Here is a 26,044-nt window from a genome sequence, read left to right as displayed (position 1 = left end):
GTCTAAATCCCCTTTAAAGCTGTCTATACCTACAGCCATCACTATATCTTCTGGCATCAAGGTAGCCTGGGAAAGGCAGGGAAAGATGCACTCCTGCCAGTAGAATATCTGTAGGATAACATAGATCACCGTCTCTTCCCCTATACTTTTCCATCACTGAGCAACAGTCTGCCCATTTATTGGGAGTGAATGTAAAGCAATGGAATTTCTTGGACAGCTGTTATTTCCTTCTGTATTCTAACACTGAGAAGAAACTTGGCATTTTTTTCCCTATGGCTTAGACCTTAAATTTAATCTGCTTAGAATTACATTTTGATTATATATACATACACACATATTCTACCACACCAAAAAAAAAGAGGTAGAATAAATTGACTTCAGTGCTGTGGTTCATAAACAGAACTGAATTTAAATAGCTTTTATTGTAAATGGCAACATGGGGTGAATGGGGTGAGGGGCTCAAACCACGGCTGCTTCAAATTTTAGGCACATATCAGATTAAAATATCCCCAAAGGAGCAACACACTCATACACATACTCTCTCTCTCTCTCTCTCTCTCTCTCCCCCCCCCCCCAAGTAAATTTGCAAAGCTGTGTTGGTAGAATGGATGCAAACAAACATACAGAAACCAGCCATCGAACAAATAGCTTCTTCCTTTATCAGCAAAGCTTTTACTTACTTGGGTCTTCTGTTCTAGTCCATAACTTTACCAAAGGTAATATGTCTCCAGGGTTTGTTTCTGTTCTAAATTTATTATGGAGGAGGACAAGAATAAAGGACATAAGATACAGTCCTGCAAACCCAACATTATACGTTCCTCTGATTTCTGTGATAGACTTCAGCATGCACATCGTTCATTGAAATCATTGGGATTTAAAAATGTGCATTCCCTTGAATAGATTTGCATAATTTAGAAAGGGCATTTAGTGCTACTCACTTTGGATTGTACCAGTTCAGAATGCAGGTGGGACATAGCTGGCTGGAAAACATACAGCAAAATTGCACAGCTGATTTGGACTAGAACCCTGAGACGCTTGTTTCTAGGTGGCATCCTTGACACATGAGCAAACCTGCCAACTGGGCCAGTCCTGAAGGGGTACCATCACAACTTTTTCACAATGTATCGATTGGCCATTAGGGAACATGGGGAGAGCAGAAGTGCTCAATAGAGTAGGTACTATCTTGGGGAATATAAGTACCTTTTTTTGTCCAGGACACACTGTAGGAGAGCATGAACAGTCGACTGTACAGCTTGTGGACCAGACAAAGCACCTTTCGTATCTAAAACCATAGATGTTGAAACAACATACTTCTTTCTCAGCAGTGTGGATTATTGAACTTGGCTACACATCAAGGCTTAGCCAATGTTGAACAGATCCTTAAAATGAAGGAAAAGCAGCCTCCGAAGAAACTTTCCTACATTTAATCTCCAGCTCTAATTATTGCTGTAAAATTTGTTTATAGAGTTTGTCCTTTACTGGTGGCTGCAACTTAGAAGAAGAAAATAAAACCATTGTGTATAGAGTACGCCAAAGAATAAGAGAGTAAGACTTTAGCTCAGTTTACAGCTCTCCTGGAAGGTATGAATGGACATCCTCTGCTTGGGGTTTTTTTGGGGGGTGGGGGTGGGGTGGGATTTTGAAACTCGTAAGGGTCTTCCTTCTTCCAGCACTCAGAACTGCCTATGCATTTCAGATAATATAGGAACTTGAGTATAGGTTATGATACTACTTTGCAAGTCTATACGCTGCTTGTTTCAAGAAGTCTTAAATGTATACGCTGGGTTCGCAAGCTGTTGCGGCCCAGGACAGCAAAACCACATTTATCCAAGGATATTCTAGCCTGGAGCTGACACACAATGCACTATTTGAGTCACATGAATACACAACTGAGAACAATGTACCAAGAATTATACTGCCCCTAACTATGCAGGGTTAATTGAGAGGCACACAATTAATTCATGATGTAGACAATGGATTCGATACTGTATGCTGCAATGAAGCAGTTAAGTAATTAGCAATAATCACCTTGAAAAAAGATGAGCAGAAGCCCGGCATGATGCATCTGTTATTGGACTGTCCATTTCAGGCTACAAGTACGGACATTAGAAAATGTGAATGGGTCCTGACATAAAATATTCCTGATATAAAAAGCAACCATTTCAGGCAAAAGACTTCAAGGCTATCCTTCTCCTCCTTGCTAGCATTGTATCTATTAGGAATATTTCATGTGCATTCAAACATTCCTTACCCCTCATGGCCTGAAATGATATGCACAGCCTAGCAGCAGAATATCATGTGTGGCTAGTTGGGATACATTGCTTTTTATTTCATTCCTATGGAATGTTGACCATTATCACTGAATGACTGTAGTTGAATTTCATAGGAATCTGAATGCAAGCTTCCACTCCCCCAGTACAACCTTTTACATTCCTCACTTCAGACATTTTCTTCCCGAATAAAACTTTTGTACTCTGTTTAACTCAAAAGCTGGAGGAACAATATACTTTATAATCCCATCCAACACATATTATAGTCAAACTTTTCAGTTAATTCCTGCTCCTAGAAATTAATTTAGAGAATTGTGCAGGGACATTTTGTTCCTCTTCTTTTTCCCAATTAAATGCCCCCCAACGTTTCTTTGTGGCATACCCTCTTGCATTATAGGGGATGTGAAAGAAAGGCTTCTCTTTGGTTGGGTACTGTCAATTATCTTCTGCATTGGATACTTCTGGGCTTGAATCAATGTCACTGAAGGCATCTCGATTTGTGAATGTGGTACTCAGAGTCAAACTGTGCCGAGGATTCACAGGGGCCAGTTCATTGAGAATTATATTGTCATTTTTCACAAGTGTTGTCTTGTCCATGTTCTCCTTACTGTATTTTGCAACAACGGCATCCAGGAAGTCTACTTTTGGTGGCAAAGTGCCACTTTCAAACAAGTATTTTGCTAAATAGGATACTGCAATGTTAGTGAAGAATGAGGTGAGCATGGCCAGAGTCTTAAAGGGAAATCTCTGCACGTAAATGTCATCATCATCTTTGTACCAACCAGGATAGAAAATCAAGGGCTGCAAGTAGAGATACGGTTCTCCTCCTGTAATTCGTAATAAAACACCAAGCAAGTATCCTGCAATAGCACCGTAGGTGTTGGTTCCTTTGATAAAAAGAACACACAAGAGCTGAGGGAAGATGATGATGTAAACCAGGTCAGAGCTCAGATACCAGAGTCCATATACTGACTTAGCAAGCAGGGCCATTGCTGTTGCTGACGCGCCAAACAAAAAAATGGTGATCCGCATGACCCAAACTATTTCCTTGTCCGATGCCTGTAAGACAGAGTGTTGCTTTGTTTTGCATTTATTCTACTAGCTTTCTTCGACCACAAATAAAGGATTATACTAATTCAGATATAGTAAAAACAGATTTATAGCAAAGTCAATTCAGCTGAGCTAATCTAAGATATACATGATCAAATTAATCTGGAAAAATCCTGACCATTGGTAAACCCACTCTCCAAAGCCAACAATACAAGGACACAGAGATTTAGGACTCATTATTTTACTGGAACTCATTCATCCTGATAATTATCATTCTCCAACTACTGTAGCACTTCACGTGAACTCATGAAGCTGCCTTATCAGATCATTGGTCCACCCAATTCAGTATTAGATAGACTGTTAGTGGCTCTCCAGGGTCTCAAAAAGAGATCGATCCTTTCAACTGGAGAGACCAAGTGTGGAACCTTGGGTCCTTCTGCATGCTAAGGAGATGCTCTACCACTGGACACTGGTGGGGGAACTGAATATTTGAAACCTGCACCTGTTAATACTCTCTGCTTAGGCAAAACTTTCATGTCAGAAAGAAGACTGGCTAATACTCTACTTCACTGGGATGGTACCATTCCAAGTTAGGAAGCTTTGGAGAGCTTTCAATAATTTCATGGTCCTTTCTGTTTTGCAGCGTTACAGTCCTAGGTGGGTTGTACAAAATATCTTTGAATACGTACTCCAGTTTTTAAACCATCCTGTATTATCTGGACTATTTTTATACATGTTCTAGAGGGAGAAAAGGGATGCTTAATGGTGGATGAAGCATTCTGCACATATGTGGGGAAAAGGCTACCCTTTGTTGATTTTCAGGAGCATCAGACTGTACATCTGTCAGCATAAAGGTGAACTCACATGAAGCTGCCTTACGCAGACTCAGGTAATTAGTCTATCAAGGGGCTTTTCAAAACCAGTTTTTGCTCCCACTTGACTTTTTACTGCATCAGTTTCCCCACTCCTTGACACACAGTATCCTTTAATGGGTCACAACTCTTTTGTTTTTATTTTTAGCTACAGCAATTGTGGTCTGAAAAAACACAGGAAAAACTCAAAAGAAGATCTAGGCGAGCACTGATCAGGAAAGGAGAGAAACCAATGGAGTTAAAGAGTCCTGAGCAAAAAACTCAGAACTGAAAAGCCTTAGGTCAGTATTAGGTACCCTAACCAGCAGTGGTGACTCTCCAGGGCCTTAGATCTTCTGGATCATCTACTACTTAGTACTCTTTATTAGTCAGAGACCTGGAACCTTCTGCATGTGTTAAGAGTGGTTCAGACTCTAACCTGGAGAATCAGGGTTGATTCCCCACTCTTTGACATGAGCGAGGAACTCTTATCTGGTGGACTGGATTTGTTTCCCTGCTCCTACACACGAAGCCTGTTAGGTCATCCTGGGCTAGTCACAGTTCTTCAGAACTCTCTCAGCCCCACCTACTTCACATGGTGTATGTTGTGGGGAGAGGAAGGGAAGGAGTTTTTAAGACTGATTTGAGACTTCTTACAAGAGGGGGAGGCAGGGTATACATCCAAACTCTTCTTCAATCTCTTTTTCTGCCATGGAACTACAGCCTTTCCTTTGCGACCCATCACTAGGTTCAACTTTAAGCAAAATTCCATCGTAAAAGGTAAAGGTGAAAGCACCAGGTTATTACTAACCCATGGACCATCATAAATTCAGGTCATGACTGTGTAATCCTATAAACTGCTTGGCATGGACAGGTACTAGAAATCAGCATGTGTTAGTATTTTGGGTTGGGGGGGGGGTTGAGTTTTTGCTACTAATGTCTTATAGACTGTGCTTAATCACTGTATCCAGCCCTGTGCTTCTGAGGACTAGAGGTTAGGGTTTCCTTGTGAATTCCTTGTCATCAACAAACTTTGTGTCCTATTTGGTCCCAGTAACTTGACTGGAGTTGAAATTGTCTGGAACTGTGATTTCTACTCAGTTTCTCAATCATGAAGAGATGTAAATGTACATTACAAAATGAAAGAAGTTTAGATATAATGTCCTCCCCCCTACCCCAAAAACAATGGGAATTATAGTTCTGTGAGAAGCTAGAACTCAGTGATAATCCATTCCAATGCTGTTTATCCTTGCTGAGAAATTGTTGGCCAGAAAGGTGGTTTGTTTACTAGCATTATCCCTTATCTCCCTTGAAGTCAGACAGTTCAGTTCTCAGCTTTCTGGAAAAAGTTTTATCATTCTAGGAGCAGCATGGGATATAGCTACAGAGGTGTGGCAATAATGGTATTCTGGTAAAACTTGGAATGGAAAACAAAGTGTCAGAGAGGACTGAGATTAAAGATGGGGCACAGAATAGAAACTACTCAAGCTTTACTCTGGTAAATAAAGAAGAGGAATATTAGAAAGTAAAAGCCACACATTCAGTGGTCAAATGTACAAATACATAAAAAGTACAGAAAATACATCACTAAAATTTCCAGAGCATGGAAATGTTCCATTTCCACATGTAGACACTTTATTTGGGAGATGTAATTTGGCCATTCAGAAGGATCTTGATTCTAATTTCTAGACTATAATGGGTAAATTACTACATTATTCCTTCTGTTCAGACCTATCTGGTATGATGATGTCCTCTGTCCACTGGACTTTCCTTGCTAGCACAACCTCACAAGCTGTATAATGTAAGTAGACAGGAATAAGATCCTCCTTCATGGAAGGGGTTGGGCTAAATGATTTGCCACCTTTTAAATGTGATATTGCCTGCTTTTACAGCCTGTTCCTCTGCACCAGTGATCCAGTTCCATGGCATAAGTTGGTGGTTTGCCACCATATAGTTCACATTCAGTGAAGCAAGTTTCTGCTAGTTTAGTAGGAGCAGTAGGAGCAGTGTTCAGATTACCACATAAGACAAAAATTATTAAGATTGCTTGAGTCTTTCTGTGTTCTAATTCAGTGTGAGCTTTGTGTTTAGAACCCTTTCTTCTCACTACCTTTCCTTCATGAATTATGTAACTTTCTATTTTTATACAGACTTTATATGCCATCGCTGGCACTTTCGCGCATTACGAATAAATGCGCTTTCAATGCACCGTGCAGCTGGATTTTGCTGTTGCGAGCCAGCGAATCCGCTTGCGAAGAAACAATTATTGAAAGTGGATTGGAAGTACATTATTCTGCATGTGCAAACGTGCTCTAACTATTGCTGGGAATGGAGTTTTTTCATTAAATTTGTCATGTCTTTCAAGACTTAAAATTAAGTACACTTTTCCTTCTGTAGGTGGTAAATATGTTACCAGCCACTAACTACACATTACTATCTTGACAGATAATGAAAATGGTTTTAATTTAGCCTTACACTTTGCCGAAATGAAAGTTGATAAATATTCCGGGCGAACATGGAACTTGCTGATAAGATGGATGAGTCGGCTGATGACATTACAGCAGCTGACCTGCCTTTGTGAGGCCGAAGGGGGGGCCTTGCGGACGAGATACTTTTGCAGGACCGGTGGTGGAATCGTATCCTGCTTCATCTTTTTTTTTTGACTTGGGATCTATCATACCATATTCAGTCTGGTTCCAATCTGAAACACAAACATACATGTGTTTCCAGGTCTGTAGATGCCATGTACTAAAAAAAAAATTCAAAAATTTGCACTTAGGTTTGTAAAATCCAGATAATTTTAATGAATAACACAAACAACACAAAACTGGATTTCCTTGCTAATTTTAATGCATTTTGCTACATATGGGGAAAGGGAAACACCTATGGAAAGGCATTAGAAATCTTGTTCAACCTCCCACCCCTGTTTTTTGTGATTTCAGCTGGTCTTGATGTATGTTTCCAAGGCTGTCTTTACAAACTTTATTGCTGGAAGCTTGCTATATACAAAGCCAACTTTTATATCTGGTACCAAATTCACAGTTGCATGATGTAACTGCAATATTTGCAGAATATATGCAGTCTTAGTTATTATTCACCATTGGTACACACCAACCTGAAATATTTTTTTCCAAAATATTTATTAATGTTTTTCCATGAAAAACTGTTTGATGCAGAACATAAATATTTTTTTGCTCAATTTTACCCAATCATAGGGTAAAAAAAATAAACACAGGGTCTTTCAAGGACCAAGCTAGACCATTCATTAGAGATCCATGGCTGAATCTCTCATGTCTTCACATTTCTATTAACAGTAGTTACAAGGACTCCCTGAACCAGAGGCGTAGCAAGGGGGAAAAGTGCCTGGTGCACTGATGCGTTCTCCGCCCTCCTCCTGCCCCAGAACACCCTGTCCCACCATGCCACACCCCTGGAATGCCCTTGCCATGTCCCCACAGGGGTGCGTGTCTGGTGCATCGCACTCCTCCGTCCCCTTGGAGCTACGCCTCTGCTCTGAACTGAAGCAGGATGAAAGCACTTGGAGAAGGATGCTAATGGGTTCCCCTCTGAACCATTTGTCTTGATGTAAATCATTCTCATCCACCAGAGCTGCTCTGTGTCTTGGGAATGGAAACCTGTTTTCCCTGTGAGGGAAGCAGAAGCTTGATGAGTGGGATTTACATGATAGAATGGCTCATCCCTCCCCTTTATGGCCAAAATTCTGTTTGCTACTCAATCTATCCCAATAATTGCTACTATTTATGATAATGAGATGGAATATTCAGTCTCAAATATGCCTTTTATCTACTTGGACTTATTGCTGCTGAGGTTGATCCCAAGTCCCCAGGCAGAGAGTGTTTCTGCCCCCACTCCCCTCATTCTAATTCAACATGCTTGATTATGACAGGTATACTGCTGCTTTCCTTTGGTAGCACCTTGCTCACACCCAGGGCACCCTGGGCCCCAGAATTTCTCATCCCTAGCCTCTCCCTTTCAGCAGCCCTGACCAACCACCCTAACTTTAGCATCTGCTTTGTTGAACCAAAGGGGCATTCTTGTGCATTGGGCAGATTCTATATGAAGCATCCAGTATGTGAAAGCTTTTTTACACATTGGGGTGCTGTCTGGTTTCCGGGCTGTATGGCTGTGTTTTAGCAGCATTCTCTCCTGATGTTTTGCCTGCATCTGTGGCTGGCATCTTCAGAGGATCTGATGCCAGCCACAGATGCAGGTGAAATGTCAGGAGAGAATGCTGCTAGAACACGGCCATACAGCCCGGAAACCAGACAGCACCCCAGTGATTCCGGCCGTGAAAGCCTTCGACAATACATTTTTTACACATTGCTTTTTAAGATTGCCAAATATTGCATCCAGTATTACAGATTACATATAATGAGTAGATAGATATATAATAAAGTGCAATGCTTAAAAATCTGTTATTGTTCAAATGTCCCAAAGAAAAAGCTAAAAATAAAATTACAGAGTATACTGAAGAAAAAAGAAGGTAGATGCACTGCAAAGGATATAAAATCTTAGTTGACATTAATAGCCTTTTGCTCTAGAGTTGTTCTAATGGTAGCTGCTGCTTCAGATATCAGTGATTTGAACAATAGCATACCTGTTGATGCTCCTATTGCACCAATGAGTATTGCAGGGAGAGCCATCACAAGACACCCAAAAGCTGCTAGAAAGGATAGCACTTGAGCATACATAGCAGATGAAGAGGAAAGGACTCGCTGGAAATATGCTTGCCATGGGATCCCCCCTAAAATCTGTGAATACAATAAGCAGATCCCTCTATCATTTCTGGCTGCTAGAGATCTATTTCAGATTACTTTCTTAGTATTCTTATTACTCTATATATTTTACTATGTCCAGTCACAATGTGCAACAGTTGTACATCTGCACTTTCATTATGAAAGGGATTTCATACCACAATGTGTACAGGAAACATTACAGTGGGGTACAAGAACCATTATCCCAGCTTAGCTAGATTTGTTCTAGAGTTGGTGGGAAAGAAAAACTTGTATAATTAAATACAATAAATCCTTCAAATGCAGGGGTCTGCAACCTGTGGCTCTCCATATGTTCATGGACTACAACTCCCATCAGCCCCTGCCAGCACGGTCAATTGGCCATGCTGGCAGGGGCTGATGGGAATTGTAGTCCATGAACATATGGAGAGCCACAGGTTGCAGACCCCTGATCTAATGCAACTAATTCATTCTCCTGCCCTACCCTGCTCAATCCAGTCATTCTCAAGAGTCAGCTGAAACAGAGCTATCTTTCAGCACTTCTTTAGATGGTTCGCTATGTTAGATAACTGTTGTAGCAAAGTCTAGCAAAAAGTTACAAACCCTTTTGTGCTGTTCATTAAGCACCTTGTAGATGTAGCCATTTTTAATAATTTCTGAATTCGCCATGTTAACCTGTGAGCGGTTACATTTGGATGGTAGAAAGTGCCATCAAATTGCAGTCACCTTATGACAACTGATGAACACAAGTGGTTTGCCATTTCCTGCCTCTGCATAGCAACCCTGGACTTCCTTTGTGGTTTCCTACCCAAGAACCAACCAGAGCCGACCCTGCTTAGCTTTTGAACTCTGATGAGATCAAGCTAGCCTGGGCCATCCAGGTCAGGGTCAGTTACATTCTAATATCCCACTTTTCTATTTCCTTTATAGAATTGATAGGAGTGCTCACTTACTAGTAACAGGAAATTGTCAAGCCATGTGTAGATGTCGGGGGTGTCAATTAAGCCAAGCCAAGGCTTTTGGTAAACTTCATGGACTGCTGTAATCCCAATGTCTGTCACTGCAGGATGGGACATTGCAAATGGAACACTGATCCACTGTAAGGGAAAAGCAACAAGTGGAAAAAAAAGGGTGCTGAAGAGATCATGAAGAAAAGCATCAGAATCTTATTCAATGATTGTATAGCAGCTCTCCAACTCTAGATGCAAGAATATGCAGTCAAGAAAACAAGGCCCTGGATTCTGGCATTTTATTTGTTGGTCAGGGTTACCAACAGAGTCTTGGCAAATGCTGAGAGATTTTGAAGATGGTACCTAGGGAGGATGTGATATTTCTATGTGATGTTCTAGAAATTTCCTCTAATCTCTGTGATAAAGGCCATAGAGACATGTAGAAATTCCTAGAACATCACTGTGGGGGCATTTTTTTCTCCTACTCAGTTTCCTGAAGGTTGGGTATTGGGGCCAAGGGCAGGGGTCTACTCACTGTGAGATCACAAATGGCAAGTCTAGTTTCAGTGCCTCTAGCACAATGAGTCTTCCTGTGACATAAGATACTCTTGTAATGTGAGAATGTCTTACATGAATACAAGGGTCCTTGTGCCAGAGGAACATGTGGGCACAGACAGGATGATGATTTCAGCCCAAAGAAAACTTAGTATATAAAGTAGGTAAACATTGGATTAATATAGAAACTGCAAATTGACATTCTTTGACTGGAATGTTTCAAAGCTGAGTTTCTAGAGAAAAGAGGAGCTTGGAGGAAATGTACTCTGTTCTCCTGCTGACCCATTCCTATCGGACAAAAAAGAAGCAGTATGCTCCAACTATTACAAATGAAACTTAGAATGTGACAAGATGTTTGGTAGTTTTTAAAATTGAAGTTGTTTTAATTTAAGCCATTTCTCATTCTCACATTTTTTATTTGTGGATCCAAACATAATACAGGAGACTGTCCTTCAGGTAGTTGGACCCCAGCTGTTTTGGGCTTTCCTTTCTTCCCTTCTTCTTGGAACAATTTCTGCTCCTTTCACCATTGTCACCGTTTATAGAACATTTACTAATCACTGTTCTTGTTTATCCAGAATTTGAAATAATAGTTCAACGTTGGCTTCAAATCCGAATTAAACAGAGTTTTTCCTTAGTGTTAAACATACTTTTGGTCAGTAACCACCTAGCCCTTCACTGTAGTTATATGTGTGAGGGGATAATGGACTTCTGACTGCATGCACAAGACCTTTCCCAAGTCACAGAAGAGCCAACTGCTCACTGGAGCTGTGAGGTATCTTGTGATTATATACATCCCAAACTGAACTCTGTCCCTCACTGCTAAATGGCAAAGTATAAAAACTGGAATTCTTGTTGTCAAGGAAAAGGTATTTTACTTTGGTAGTGGAATGTACCTAGGGCACCATGTTTCACACCATATCAGTGCAAAACTACTGTGGTTTTTTTAAAAAATGGAAACATAATATTTAGAAACTCACCAGTCCTAGGAAAATGCAGAACAGTTGGACCACATCAGTGTAGGCTACTGAGTAAAGCCCCCCAACCAAGGTGTACAGAATTGCAATCAAGGCAGAAATAATAACTGAAATATTGATGTTGATGTCAATGATCACACTTATGGTGGCACCTGTAGATGAAGATTTTAGGGGAAGGTAAACAAAACAAGGCTACTTTAGCCATTCATACTTTTCAACTTTCCCCCCAAGATGACTGCCTGATCCTCAGTTATTCAGTTAGCTTCAATCTTTAGCAGAAAAGGCTACTAGTTGAAGGCAGACCCATTAACGATCTAACCTGTGACCCTCTGATGATGTGGCTACATGATCTCTTCATACTGCTGGGACCTCTAGAAAAGGCCTCCATAGTGTTCTTGTGAACTGCCAGTGTGACACACAGTGCAGGTCATTCTTGCACATCGCACAGAGTATTTCCAAGCCAGCACCAGCACTGAGGTAAAAGACACTAGTGGTGTAAGAATTTTGCATGGAATCATCACTATTATGACTCATCACCTTCATGAGGTGATAAGTGCAGAAAGAAGGAAAGGAAGTTAAAATACAAGTCAAATTGCCATGGCAGCAGAACTTTCCAGAATGATGTTAGATTATTCAATTATTGTAATTGTCTCTGAAATAATATAAAGACACACTCATCTGCAACTCTGGCCTACAGAAAGGGGGGCAGGGGGAGTGGAGTGGGGAGGAGTGGGGAGGAGATAAATGGAAGGGAGGAGAGGAGGAATCAGGAGGTACAACCCCCTCTATTCCCCAATCTGAGGCCTTGGGTGTCCTCCTTAGTGGGGAAGGTCATAGAAGGACAAGGGCAATGTGAACTTTATGAGTGGGAGCATGAGAGTGAGACTGACAGTCTTCTGGTACTTGCCCTGGTAAGGTCTGAAAAGGGATTTATACGTTTGATGATTGCATGGACTAAACACAAGGACTGAATTCACTGAAAAAGCCTTGCTTCATCTAGATTTTATCTTTTAGTGATATTCTGTTCACTCATGCTACCCTTCAGGGATGGAGAGGCAAGTGTGAATCAGCAAGTAGGAATGGTGGTGAGCTTATACTCAGATCTGGTCCTAACTCACTCCTAACTCAGGCCCTTTCCGCACAGGCGTGAGAGGGGGTGCGTCAACATAAACAATGCCGATGCACCCCGCCCGGACCATTCACATGGATTGTCCCGGTAGGGGTGCAGGCAGCGGCATAGCCTTCGCACAGGCAGCGCCTTCCCTGAATGCCGTACCTCATCTCCTGGCTTCCGGCGCGTCACAGAGACCAGGGGACACCCCCCGCAGGCTGGAGCTGCGGCTCTGGAGTCGCAGGCCAGGGGGCGTGTCGCAGGCCTGGTGCCTATAAAAATCTCACATTGTCCCTGGCCAGTAAATTGCCCTTTTGTGAACATAACATGCTTAAAAGGTATTTGCAGTTCTCACTTCCTCGTTGAGAAACATCACAGAAAGGACAGTGTGTGTGGGGGGGGAAATGGTGCCTTCCAGCTGCTGCTGTTCGCATGGCAGTGGTTGGAAGACGCTGCTTCTGAAAAACCTCACTCAGGGAGCAAGGTTTGGAAGCAGCGTCTTCGTGCTGCTTGGGGGTGGCGAGGCCGGCGCTGCTACATTGTGCGAACCCCTCCCCAGGGACAGTGTTTTTGCCATCCCTGGGGCGCTCTATTCTGCCTGTGTGGAAAGAGCCTCAGAGAGAAATTCAGTTCCTCATTTGTATTGCCCTGGTGCCTATAAAAATCTCACATTGTCCCTGGCCAGTAAATTGCCCTTTTGTGAACATAACATGCTTAAAAGGTATTTGCAGTTCTCACTTCCTCGTTGAGAAACATCACAGAAAGCCTTCTCCCAAATTGGGCTGTGTTCCAAAAGAATGCATATTTTAAAAGCCCTGAAAGTTGTTTAAACCACTCAGTTCCCATCACCTCAGCATGCATTTTATTCTCAGACTCTTGAGGGTTTGCAGTAAAATTATGGTTAAAAGCTCCCCATCGCTTTCTAGCTAATCAGAGCACAGCTGGAAAGAAGTTTGATTATTTTTTTATTTTTAAAAGATTGCGCTGCCAAGAAGCTTTATACGTGACATCAAGTATGTGTGTTTGTGTGTTTTCGCCCAACTTAAACTAGCACAAGTTGCAAAGACCACTTTCAGTTATTCACCTGCAGAGTTCTCCTTCATGCTAGATGAGCTTCCAGACTTATTGATTGCACCAGAATTAAGTCACGGTTCCATCCAGGACAAAAGTTCAAAGATTTTTAAATGAAGTTTCTCGGTAATTATTTTGTATGTGAGTTTTTACCAGGCTACATTTCTTTCCGAGAACATATGTTAGATCTTGTGAATCAGCCTGGAGTTTCGGTAGTATCAATTACACACTAATTTAGTTGAAAATCCAGTCTGGACAATCCTAACACATCCCATGCATGAATACATAATAATTTACAGATTCTTTGCATACACAAACCTGTATAAGTGCATGAATTCGACCTGGATTTTAGGACCCTGCATGTGTGTGTATGCTCATATCACATGCTATTTCTTAAACTACAGAAAACACCCCCACATATGTCTCTACCATTCATAATGCACCACTGAAATGATCTTTGATCTTTGAATTAGTAGCTCCAATTAAAATAATCAAAACAATTTTTTTCTTAGTACAAATATACATTTAAATATTGCCTGTTATATATTAATTGACTTATGTAAACAATGTAATTAAGTGAAATAATTGTTGCAAGGTCTTCTATGAAAATAAAATGGCACTGAAGAGCTGGCATATTATTGCTTGGTTTTGAGATCTTGAAAGCATTTATTATAAAGGCTGAATGGCTTAACCGACACAAATATAATTTCAGCTGCAACACAATCACTCAAATCTCTTTAAAGTTAAAAAAAGTTTTGCAGCCAAAGCCTTTCATAACAAATCTCTTCAAATGTTATTATAAATAAATGCATATCCAATATTTCTATGCAGCATTGTACAACTACACTTTAAACAAACAAGTATAATTTCACTGTTCTTTGCTTTGGGGTCTTTGAGCAAGCCAACTAGTATTTAAATTATTATTATTATTATTATTATTTCCTGACTATCTCTAACCCAATGATAGATACACTTCTTGTTTTGAATGCTTTACACCAGGAGAGGCCAGCCTCTTTATTCATCAAGATGAATGTCGTCTCTAAAGAGAGATGCCCAGTTGATTATTTCCAGTCCAAGCAACAGAATTGTCATCAATATTCCTTACCTAATGCAGAGAAGATGGCTGCGGCCCAGAACATTTCCCCCATTAATGCAGGTATGAAGATAAGCCCTCCCATTCGCTTTCCATAAATTTGCTGAAATGGATCCAACATGGTTACATAGCCTTTGGAACGCATTGGCTTTGCAAAGAATAGGCCACCTGTAACATCAGAGATACAGCAGTGATCTCAGGGTCCAGTACAACTTCCTTCTCCAGCATTTGACAGGCAGAAGTACATTTTCATTCCATACAAATTGCAAATATTCATTGGAGTGTTACATTTTAAATTTAATTTAGCACCCTGAACATTCAAGGCACAGGTACGTTAGCAGGGGCTTCCTCAGCATGGATTGGTACATATAGTCTTCTATCCAATTCAGAAAACCCAGACAAATTTATTTGGCCAGTTTCCCACTCTCTGAAGACCAGCGCTAGGAACTCATTACACCTCCATTACATTCCTTTGATGACCTAATCTGTTGTACTGTTCTTGGGACAATCATAAAACACAAAAGCAAGCCAATTTCAGAGTCTTGCTCAGAGGCAGCTGCTTACATCTGATCATATCATAACTGGGGGCTGTGATCCATTAAGCTCTGCCAGGAGCTGTTCTCTCCTCTAGTGCTGATCCTTTCCCCCTGTCCAGTTGCTTCTGTTCAGAAATCTATCTATATGAAAGGAGGAGTGTATGGAGAAGCAAGGGGCTTTAGTCAGTGTAATTGGGTCCGAGGGTAACCATCCTTAGCTCATGAGTTAACTGTTCTAGTTCAAATTTAAGCATCCACAACTCTCACCTACCTACAACCAGGCTAAGGGCATATCCAATGGGTGCCTGAGCCCAAGCCAGTCCATATCCTGGCACATACACAGCCTCAGCTGTCCCATTGATGTAACCTCCTCCAACCCAGGTGGCTGAAGAAGAAATGGAAGAATTTTAACACATACAGCAGTGGGGAAAAGAAAGACAACAGAACATTGGTTTTTGCAGTAATATATTGGCAACAGAGAGGGGTATGCAGTATAATATGCACATCAGCTAAATATACATCACTTAATATTTCACATATACTAAAAGGTTAGTGGATTTAGACACCTTGAAGAACCAGAAGGAAGGAAAATGTAAATACACACTAAAGAAAACTCTCTATTCAAATATTTGTTGTGGTATCCTTTTTAAATTTAGTTCTTTCGCAGACAGATTTCTGAATTGAACTATGTCTTTATCCTAACATGAGACATGGTAATATCTGTGATGCAGCCCTCTCCTGGGCAGCTAATAAACTGATTTAAGATGTTCATCCATCAACTGGGAAATGCAGAATACTCCAAGGGAGCTCTTAAATGCATTCTTATTCAAGTTGGGCAAATACGACTACAGAAATCATTTTTTTCTGGACTTATTTTCTCTCTCTCTGAAGTTTGCTAAAAATCACCCTTTGTGTGTTTATAATTTCATGGAATTCTTGTCCAGCAATGATTTTACCTTTTTTTAAAAAATCCATTTTTTTTGCAATAGAAAAAGTGAAAGAGTTTGGAATCAATCCCAATTTTTAGACAATTGTATTTTCATTTTTGTTACCATAACGGATTCAGCAAATCTTATTGCCAGATTCTATAATTAAAATAAAACTGCCACACATTGGATTTTGCCCCATGTTTACCCAACGCTGTGGTGAAACTGTTTGTGCATACACACATACATGCACAGTTGAGTCAGATGCCCATCTAGTATTATCACTGTAGACCTTTTCACAGAAAAAGCACCACTAAGTAGTACTTAGTTCAAGTGATAACACCAATTTGATGAAGTAGGTGAGTCCATGAGAGTTTATTAGGGAGTTAAAAGTTTTTAGTTTTTGAAGAGCCTCCTGATTCCTGTTCAAGCTCCGTGGGAGAACATAGCTCTGGATGTCTCCTAGTCTGATCCACAATATCTCAACTGAAGCAACATCAGGAATGTAGGGCAAAACATGATACTTTGGGGAGTTTGATTTAAAATTCAGTTTCAGCAGCAGAATTAGATATCCATTTCCACCTGGGAAAGATATGTATATTAATGAAAGCATGTATATTTTTAAAAAATGTATGTGTATTTCTGTATATGCTAATGTATATATTTTTAAAATATAGCTAATTAATGTATCCTTTACATATATGTGTATGTGTGTGTGTGTATTTTAATGTATATTTAAAATAGCTATTTAAAAATATTGCTGTTAATCCTGGATGTTTAAAGAATTCTGTAAACCAAACGTGTACAAATTTGCTTTAATTGTTATATTGTATTGCTGGGTAGCCTTGTGCCAGTCACAGTTCTCCCAGAATTTCCTCAGCCCATGCAGAGGCAAGCAATGGAAAAACCTTCTGTTTGGCTCTTGCCTTGAAAACTTTATGAGGTTGTCATAAGTCAGCTGTGACTTGACAGCACACACAACAACAACCACAACAAAAGCCACTAGTCTTTGAGATTTGACTCCAGTAGCATCTTAGAGACCAACAAGAGTTTCAAGGTATAATTTTGAGAGTCCAATCTCCCTTCTTCAGACACAGCTGATTATCTGAAACTAGTCTCAGTGAGTGAGTGTTAAATTTGAAAACAATTGGTAAACTTGGCCACCACACTAAGGAATGGCTGTGGTAGACCTTAGGACAGTGGCTTGGGAGTGACGTGGTTTTTCAAATACTGTTCCCACACCTCATATTCCAGGAAAGTCAGCAAGGCCACTGCCTGGTAGGGCTTGTTATGAGTGTTTCTACCTTGAAACAGCTGCCACCACATTTTTCTAGAGGATTAGTAAGCTATTATCCTCTTTGAGCTGTGGGCCTCATGTTAGGGGTGGAAGTAAAAAGTTCATCCTGTCAAAAAATCCCCGCTTTTCTCCATAGTCCCTGAACTCTTACCCTAGCTCTGGGATGACTTCTGGGTGGAAAGTAAGATGGCTGCTGAGAAAAAAGGGCAGCCATGGACAGCCAACCAAGAAAAAAAAGTAAGCTGGCCACAATGGGGTAGTTTTGGTTTTACTGCCCTTGCTTCATGACCAGCTTGTTCTCCTCTGGGGGCCTTGGCAATCTCACTCTCATGGCTGGTGTGCCTCATGCTGAGAAGACTGTGAGAAGGCAGCAAGGGAAATTCCAAGGGTTGGCAAAGGTACAACATTCATGGGGAGAGATACCACCTTATGTTCTCAGAAGTGATCTTGTAATTAAATTGGAGTTATATATTGAGCATCACTAGTTATACCTTATATTGTTGTGTGTGTGGGTGTGTTTGGTGGGATGGTGCACAAGTCATGCAGTAGTCATGTGGCTCTCTGTGAGCTCTGGAGTGAGGACCACTGACCTAGCACTATCAAGAATTTGCACCACCAAGGACCAGTTTCAGGATTTTCAATAACTTCAATATCTGTGTTATTTGAGACTGAGGAATTGTAGTTTGGCTCATGATGACATAGACACTATTGGTCAAAATCAGCAGAATACAATTTGGGAGACTTCCTGTCTGCTTGTCTGCTCCTCTTGTAGTGAGTTATTCCTGGTTGCAGTGTGGAGTGGAAAACCAGGGTGGCACAATGATTAGAGTGCCATTCAAGGACAACCAAGTTAAAATCCCTGCTCTGCCAGGGAAGCTCATCAGGGGCCCTTGATATTTCCATAAGCAACGCCTACTTTGTGACTTTGTATAATTAGCTCCCTTTCTGTGTCTGCCTCCTCACTGCATCATATATACAGCAAACTCAAAGGAACCATGACTTTGACCTCAGTCAGTGATCAGATATTCTGGAGTATCCTTTTAGGCATTATATGTTCCTGACAAAATCATCCTGCTGCTTATTGGCAATGCCAGCTTAAATATTAAATCAGATTTATTACTTATAAATACATTTCGCTTCTGCTTTTCTTCTGCCATGGAAGACAAGACTGCACACAGAGGGTTTCTAGAAGGCCTCCCAGGTAGTGACTCATGTCAGACCTAGACCTCCTTAGCTTTGGCAAAGATGCAGGATCATGGTGTTCTCCAACTATGCACTGGGTCAGTGGTCTGCCCAGATCAGATTATGCTGCTTATGACTCACTGTTGAGAGCACTGGATCCTTTGTCTAATATGGTTCTTTATATCCACATTGAACAATACAATAAGAAAATATTCATAAATATCTAGCTGATATATTCAATTGTATATTGCAAGAAGTAGTTAGGGGGAGACAGTGGAAAGAATATTTTTCTATTTAAGGGTAGCCAACTCTACTTCCTATTATCAAACTGAAGAAATTTGTCAATTGATCAGCTTATAAAAACATGCAGCCCAATTCAGCTCCAAACGGTGGTGATTGATAATGTAGACAAAGATAGAGAGGTTAGTTATAATGTATTTACTAGGGTTTCTACCCCATCCAGTGCTGGATTTACCTACAGGCTTGGCAGAATTAAGCCTAGGGCCTCAAAATCTAGGGAGCCCCTGGCCAAGTTGTGTAATATTTTGACACTATCATAGGCCTTTCTTACATATGCAGTTATAACCATTTTTGTCTCCAGATGCCCTTCAGTAATTTTTCTTGCACTCCATTTTAGAATGACACTGTTTTAAGCCAATAACTTGACACTAGCATTGATTTCCATATTGATTTTGTCCTTCCAGGACAACACTGAAGTGGACCCCATTTTGTGGACCCCATCTTCCTCTAGTTGGGAGAGTAGGGGATTGGGAGGGGCCTCACAAATGGAATAGTCTAAGGCCTCTCTTCATCTAAATCTGGCACTGACCCTGGCACTTCATTATTACTGTAGCACTGCACAGGAAGATTGCCTTCTCAATGGGTCAGTCTAGATGTTCTCAGCAGGTCTGGAGTGATGGTGGTTATTAGTACATTTTCCATGGAGCCCAGGGTCTAAGGGAGTTTCCCAGCAAGAAAGGATAACATTTCCCTTGTTCTGCCGCAACAATTGCCCTGACCTGGATAGTCTTAGATAGCTGAATCTCGTCAAATCTCAGAAGTCAAGTTTTTTGTATGGGAGACCACCAAGGAACACCAAGGTGGATACACAGAGGGAGATAATGGCAAACCATCTCTGAATGTCTCTTGCCTTGAAACTCTAAGAGCAGCCATAACTCAGTTGTGGCAAAAAACACATACAGAGAACAGACTGATTGCAGTACTTTCTCCCCAGTGCCCTATTAATGATAGAATAATGGTGAATAAAAAAGATAAAATAAGGGACTGCATGGAGCGCATATATGTTTCCTTACCAAGGAGAAATTCTAATGCAAAATCAGCAGTCCGCCCTCTTTCTGCTAACAATGGATTAGATGCAAGGTGATAAAATCCTGGGCTCTCTATGTGATGCTGCCAGATAAGAATGTGATATACATAAACCAGTTGTCTATAAGGATGCAATGGGATCGCATTGGGTAGCAAATGACCTTTTTGTTATGATGAGTTTTGATTATTGATCTTTACAACAGGAAACATGGGCATGGTTTGCAGAAGGACTCTACTCACTAAGCCAGCTAGATCAAGATGTATTGACAGTTCTTTTGACAAACTTTGTTATGGTGGTATTCTGTACATATTGGGCTTATTTAAGAAATTCATTTTAAAAACAAGATTATCTCAAAACCTTAAATAGTTAATTAAATAATGAAACTATCAAACAGTTGAACAGACAGGAATAGCCACTGAGTATGACATCTTACAAATTTATTGGCTTTGTTTTTCTCATGCAAAGGAATTGAACAAATTGCTGAAATGGTTATATGGTTATATGAGATACATAACCTATCTCCCATGCCAGATATTACCCAAGAGGCATATGCATGTTTGAATATTCCACATACAAATTAACTAATTACATATCTCAGGCATCAGCATGTCCACAGATAGTATTTTGGAAGCAGTAAGTTAAAATTAATATGCCAAGTTTCTCATGCGTCATTTCCATCATAACTAAGTTAAATGTTAAAACTGTAATTGTATTTACAGTAGTGATGTCACTGGATCATTCACCTAGCTGATAATGTGCATTTTTGATTGTACAACATTAACAGTGCAATCCAAGGTGAAGTTAAATCCTCCTAATTCAAAGACATTAGTTGACATAGGAGGGTGTAACTACATTTAGGGCGGCACAGCAAATTGTATTCCATGAGATTTTCTCCAGAAGATTTCCATTTTAATTTTTTTCTAGAGATCTTAATTCAGAATGATAACTTGTTCTGGATATAAAACCCTAACAGGTTTGTGTGTGTGTGTTTTACTATTAAGAAACCTGGTTATATACAGAATGACAGTTAAAATGCATCTTATTGCTCTGAAAATGTGCCAAAGCTACATCTGTTATCCCTGCCTAATTCTGCAATCAGAATATGACAGTATTTTGAGAATGGGAGATGCATTTAACTTTTATTTAGTTTACAAATTCTTGTTTTTCTTCCTTTATGAGTGTTACTGATCTAGAGCTCATTTTACTATTTTCTGAGTAATTATTAACATAAGGGACAACTAATGAAACTCCTGATGAAATTATCTATTTTATCTCATAACTTTTAGAACTAGTAATTAATTCTTTTGACAGAAATAAGTGCATTTTGTCATCCAAATGTCAGCACCTGTTCTTCCAGTCTGACAAAACATAGATCATCTAACATTTTTCACTTGAAACTGTTCCACACCAAAAATCAGTGTGGGATTAAAAGGAAGTTAAGTGACAAATGTCTGTAGGATTTGGATCTGGTATAGGTTCTCAAAAATCTAGCATTTAATAAGCACCAGAATTATATTATCTGGATATATGGACAATTACAAACTAATCCGGAATAAAAAATAAAAGCAGAATAAAGATGTTTTTACTCTTGGATCAAAATATGAAGTTTTAACAAGATACATTTCTTGATTTAATTGATGTCCTAATCTTTAATTGAATGAAAATGTTTTTTGAAATCAACAGAATTAAATCAACGTTTAAATAAAAATAGTCATATGTTGGAACCATGTTTATTTTGAATTGTACAGACTTTGAAGTACAAAAGTTGTGTCTGTGTAGGTCTGACATCATATTTTTCTAATGTAAATGTTAGTTTGGTAACAGCTTCAATTGAAGGCCTGACCATTATACTTCCTGGCACATTATGACTCACCACTTGCCCACCCCCCCACATCCTCCCTGATGTCATTGCCCAGTCAAGGAGACCCGCCGTCATGCAAAGGAAAGCAGACCTCTAGATTCATCAGAACTTTTCCTTCTGATAACAGTACTCACAATAAGGTTAAGATCTAGCGGACTACGCTAGTTTGATTGCATTCATCTTGCATAAATTATTTTGTAGATCACCACATGATATGCTGAAGCATTTGCTTAAATGAGGATAAAGCAGGGACTGTGAATTTTCAGGTGTGACCCTACTGAAATAGATAACTGTGTTTGGCTCATTTATAACTGAGTGCACCTAAAATGGTCATTGTTGCATGGTGTTTTATGTTTTTCATTCTTATAAATTCTTTAGCTTCTTTCAATATAATATTACACAACAGATTTTGGAATAATGAAATGTTCCCTGTGACTCCATAATGTATGAGTGGTTAATTGCTCTTTATTTATTAGCTCCATAGAGGAACAGTGAAATTAATCCATTTTTCCTCAGATATTAGCAAAGGCATTGAAAGAATAAGAAATGTAGTTCATTTGTTAAACAATTTCTCTAATAAACAATAAGGGACTCTATTAGGAAAGTCATGGTTGTGTATAAACATTGACTTATTCATATTGCATTATTCAGTAAGGCCGGTGGGGTGTATTTTTCAAAAGCAATAACAAAACACAAGTATGTGATTCCTGATGGAAACAGTCAGAAGCAACTGGTTGAAGGTTTCCTGGCATCACTACTTTTGAAATATACAATTTCAGTGAAAGTAGCATTTTGTGAAATTTTACACTTTCAAAAAAGCTAAATTTGCATCCCCATGTGCAATAAACAATGGCTATGCTCAAAACTAGACTAAAAAGACAGAAGAACATACCAGTCATGGTAAATCCACCAACCAGCAAGCCAATATCTCTTCCACCAACTATAATAGCTTCACTGCGGTCTCCATCGCTTCCAGTATTTTTGGTTCTCCAAGCAGCCCATATTCCAACAAACAGGATTGCTAAGTAGAACACAATAATAGCGACCAGACCCTCCACATGGAAAGGCATTTTGAAATCACGATGGTTGTCTGCAATGCTATTTCACTAATACGAGTGCTAGAAAAAAGGTAATAGGACATCATACATTTATGGTGCATTTGTTATCTGTGCTGTTTTTTTTTTAAAAAAACTCAATAGAATATTAAAACAAACAAAAACAGCATAGTTTCCATTTCCAATTTAAAATATTATTCCTTTATTTCAAATATAAACACATTTCTGTTCAAACCTATCAATCAAACTGTCTAGGGATTTGTTATTTTTAAACCAATGGTTTGTTTAGCAAAAGATGTGGTTTAGCAAACCTAAGTACAATCAGGGAATTATTTTCAATGGCTTACATAGGGAAAATTAGTTGTATCAGCTTTGATCTTCTACAGTGTGAATATTTGTTTACTCTCCTGTCTTGTAAAAATCTTTTCAGTCAAACAGGTCATACTGAAGATCATTTAAAATGTGTGTTAAAGAATAATGATCTGAAACATCTCCACTCCCCTTTCACTTTTGAACTTGTAGTTTTCATTTGGTGAGAATGACATTTCTATCTTTTAACAAAGACTACCTCTAGCCTGTCCTCTGCCTGACAGATTGCCTAGAACATTTACCCAGTGGGGAGAATCCAACACAGCCCATCTAACTGAATAATGAGAGTAGAACTGTGACAAACATTTAACATCCCTTAACCTGCTTTTCATAGTTCCCTCAGAATAGGTAAGCTTGTTTTGCCACTGGTGAAAAGTGTGTTTACAATCAAAACAGTCTAAGTGCAGAAATATTTAAGTTGCCTCAAGAGTCTCTTAAGGTGCCCCAAACACTAGCATCCCAGTTTAGCCCAGGAATTTCCCTCTCTCCCTTCTTGTCATTAGTGAATACTGCCTTAGAAATACCCAAACAGCTCTTAAAGTTCAAGCAACAGCAGCTGCTTGCTAGAGCTAACAGTGAAGTTTAACACAGGCAATGACTGAACTCTTGGAGCAGCATCAGTAACAAGTTGGATTTCTTTCTTTCTTTTCTCACACCCTATTAAATCAGGACTTGTTCCCAGCACTTAAAAGCAAAAATTCGTTCCCTCCCTCCATGACCACCCCCACAACCCTCCTGTATTCAGTCCTTTCCCAAATTCACCTTGTTTGCAGCAGGTTTCCTCTTCTCCCTCCTTTCGCTGCGCTCTGGCTCTACTTTCCCTTGATCTGGCATCAAGCAGCTCAATCCCAGCGCCTTGCGTTCACCCACAGAGGCAGAGAGTGAGAAGCAGCGTTCCCCTGCTTTAAAGGGACAGGCACATTGTACTGAGCTCCAGCTTGACAAGAGCATCACAAGCTAGTCTGTACACCGATCGGCTCCTGTGTAGAACAGAAGAGAGGCCCCGCACATTCCACCACCTAAGAAACTGAATGGCCTTCTTCCTTGGGAACTGTTGTTTTCCTTCCCCCTTCCCATTATTCCAGATTGGACGTTGAGGCCGTAACTGGGGAGGCAGCCAGCCAGCCTTCCCAGTGGGGAAATTATCTGGGGCTCTTTTCTCTCAAGAGAGCTGTAAACCCTTCTGGAGGCAGTCAGGAACAGAAAAGCAGAAGGTCCTTGGCTTGAATTCCCCAGTTTCTGCAGCCCTCTGCTGCAGGTATGGCAAAGATGCAGCCTCCTTCCCTTCCTGCTGTCGAGCTTCTGCTCACTTTGGGGCCTATTGGCAGCAGTTATTGGATTAAAAGGGAGATTCCATTATAAAGAAGTGGGATGAAGAGTCTGTCGCCGTCAGAGATGGGGGGAAAACGTCACAAGGAAAATGGGGGCTGTGGGGCAGAAATGACTCAACCAAACAAAGCATGACTGTCTGGTGGGAGGGGCTGGGAAGGGGTGAGATGGAAAAGAAACAGAAATTGACCAGAGCAAGATCGCCTCATGCCCAGGAATGTTTGCTGGGCAGTAGTTAAAAGGACAGCACAGATCGTAATATTTCTGGATCCAGGATGAGGAATAGCTTCAAACTGAAGCTTTCTTATGAGCATAATGAAAACGTTTCACATAGCAATTTCTAAGCATCGTATCAGAACAAGTTATGGCGATGGCCAAGTGATAAATTACCAGACTCTTAACACTAAACATCTCTAAATTGTAAATTCTATTATTCCAGGGACTAAGACAGCAATCAAATTGGAGTTGAATTCTACCAAGCTACCATTCTATCAACTGGAATATTGTTCCTAAAAGGATGCTTTTTCTGAATGAGTATTCTCAACTGTATGCTGATGGGATTTCAGCCCATTCACAACGAAGTGTCTCCTATTATCTTCTTTTTGTCTCATGAATCATTTTCTTTTGCCAAGGAGACTCTTTCCACTGTTTATTTCCCAATCCATTTTTCCCAGTATCCCAGACAGTACCTCTACTCATGTCCAAATACTGTAGATAAGGTAAGAGCCCTATACACTTTATATGGAATGTTGATGTGAGTATGCGCTTTCTGGCAGCTTCTGCATGGATGGATGAGGAGGAAGACTATGTCTCTTCCTCTTCTAAATGGGAAGACAATTTATTGGTGCAGTTTACTCAGTCATAAGCACAAAATACCAAATGAGAACTGAAATGTACCGACTAAGTGGATCACTAAAGGCAGCTCAGCAAGCTGCCCTGAACCCAACTTGTCAGGAAAGGGCAAGGTTAAAAATTGAACAAATAAATAAATACATTTGTGCTAACAGTTGTTCAAGTGGTTAGCCTGCTATCATGAATAAAGTAATATCAGATTAACAAAATTCTTTACTTCTTCAGCAAGTTCTTTTATTTCTTCCTACTTTGACAGAATGCTTCCTGTTGGAGAATTCTAACAGCACAATCCAGATTAGGGGGTGGGGGATGCTGCTGTGGCCAGGGATGGTGCCGTGAAGGTGCTGCTGTGGTGCTTCCAAAGGGATATGGGGGGGGGGTGGTATCCAAAGGAGGGAAACTTGAAAACCATCCTGCTCCCTGAATCACCATATAGCTGGAACAGGCTTACGACACACTTTTGTATGGCATAAGTCTGTGGACTTGGAGGGTGCCATTCCTGAGTTGGAATACTGGTGGCAGTTGGCTCCACCCCAAGCATGCCCTGGCCAACCCCCACTGCACTGGAATCCACTTGGATGCCAGCAAAGCTCAGCGGTGGTGCACACTGCCCACTGTGGAGCTGCGG

The 26,044-nt window shown here is 40.3% G+C and overlaps 1 protein-coding gene across 1 annotated transcript; it reads right to left on the bottom strand.

The window, feature by feature from the left end:
* Positions 1-1,621: 1,621 nt before the first annotated feature.
* Positions 1,622-24,516, bottom strand: SLC5A7 (solute carrier family 5 member 7). Its single transcript, XM_048494106.1, has 10 exons — positions 23,998-24,516; positions 22,704-22,929; positions 15,490-15,603; positions 14,695-14,850; positions 11,411-11,559; positions 9,879-10,022; positions 8,790-8,943; positions 7,617-7,815; positions 6,647-6,767; positions 1,622-3,329 (listed from the first exon to the last, which is right to left on the bottom strand). The coding sequence occupies exons 2-10, from the start codon at positions 22,879-22,881 to the stop codon at positions 2,706-2,708; spliced, it is 1,839 nt and encodes a 612-aa protein (XP_048350063.1). The 5' UTR covers positions 22,882-22,929; positions 23,998-24,516; the 3' UTR covers positions 1,622-2,705.
* Between the last annotated feature and the right edge of the window lie 1,528 nt (positions 24,517-26,044).

This window comes from Sphaerodactylus townsendi, linkage group LG04 (genome assembly GCF_021028975.2).
Source record: "Sphaerodactylus townsendi isolate TG3544 linkage group LG04, MPM_Stown_v2.3, whole genome shotgun sequence".
Taxonomy (NCBI): Eukaryota; Metazoa; Chordata; class Lepidosauria; order Squamata; family Sphaerodactylidae; genus Sphaerodactylus; species Sphaerodactylus townsendi.
Note: the sequence above shows the minus strand (reverse complement) of the source record. Positions and strands in the feature narration are given on the sequence as shown.

Bases quoted from the DNA above. Each gene is read 5' to 3' on its own strand.
- SLC5A7 (XM_048494106.1), bottom strand. From the start codon at position 22,881: ATGCCTTTCCATGTGGAGGGTCTGGTCGCTATTATTGTGTTCTACTTA. The intron at 15,604-22,703 runs GTATGTTCTTCT...TTTCTTCTTCAG, and splicing joins TGGTGGATTTACCATGACTG to CCACCTGGGTTGGAGGAGGT. The intron at 3,330-6,646 runs GTAAGGCTAAAT...TCTGTCTTACAG, and splicing joins AACTTTCATTTCGGCAAAGT to GCATCGGACAAGGAAATAGT.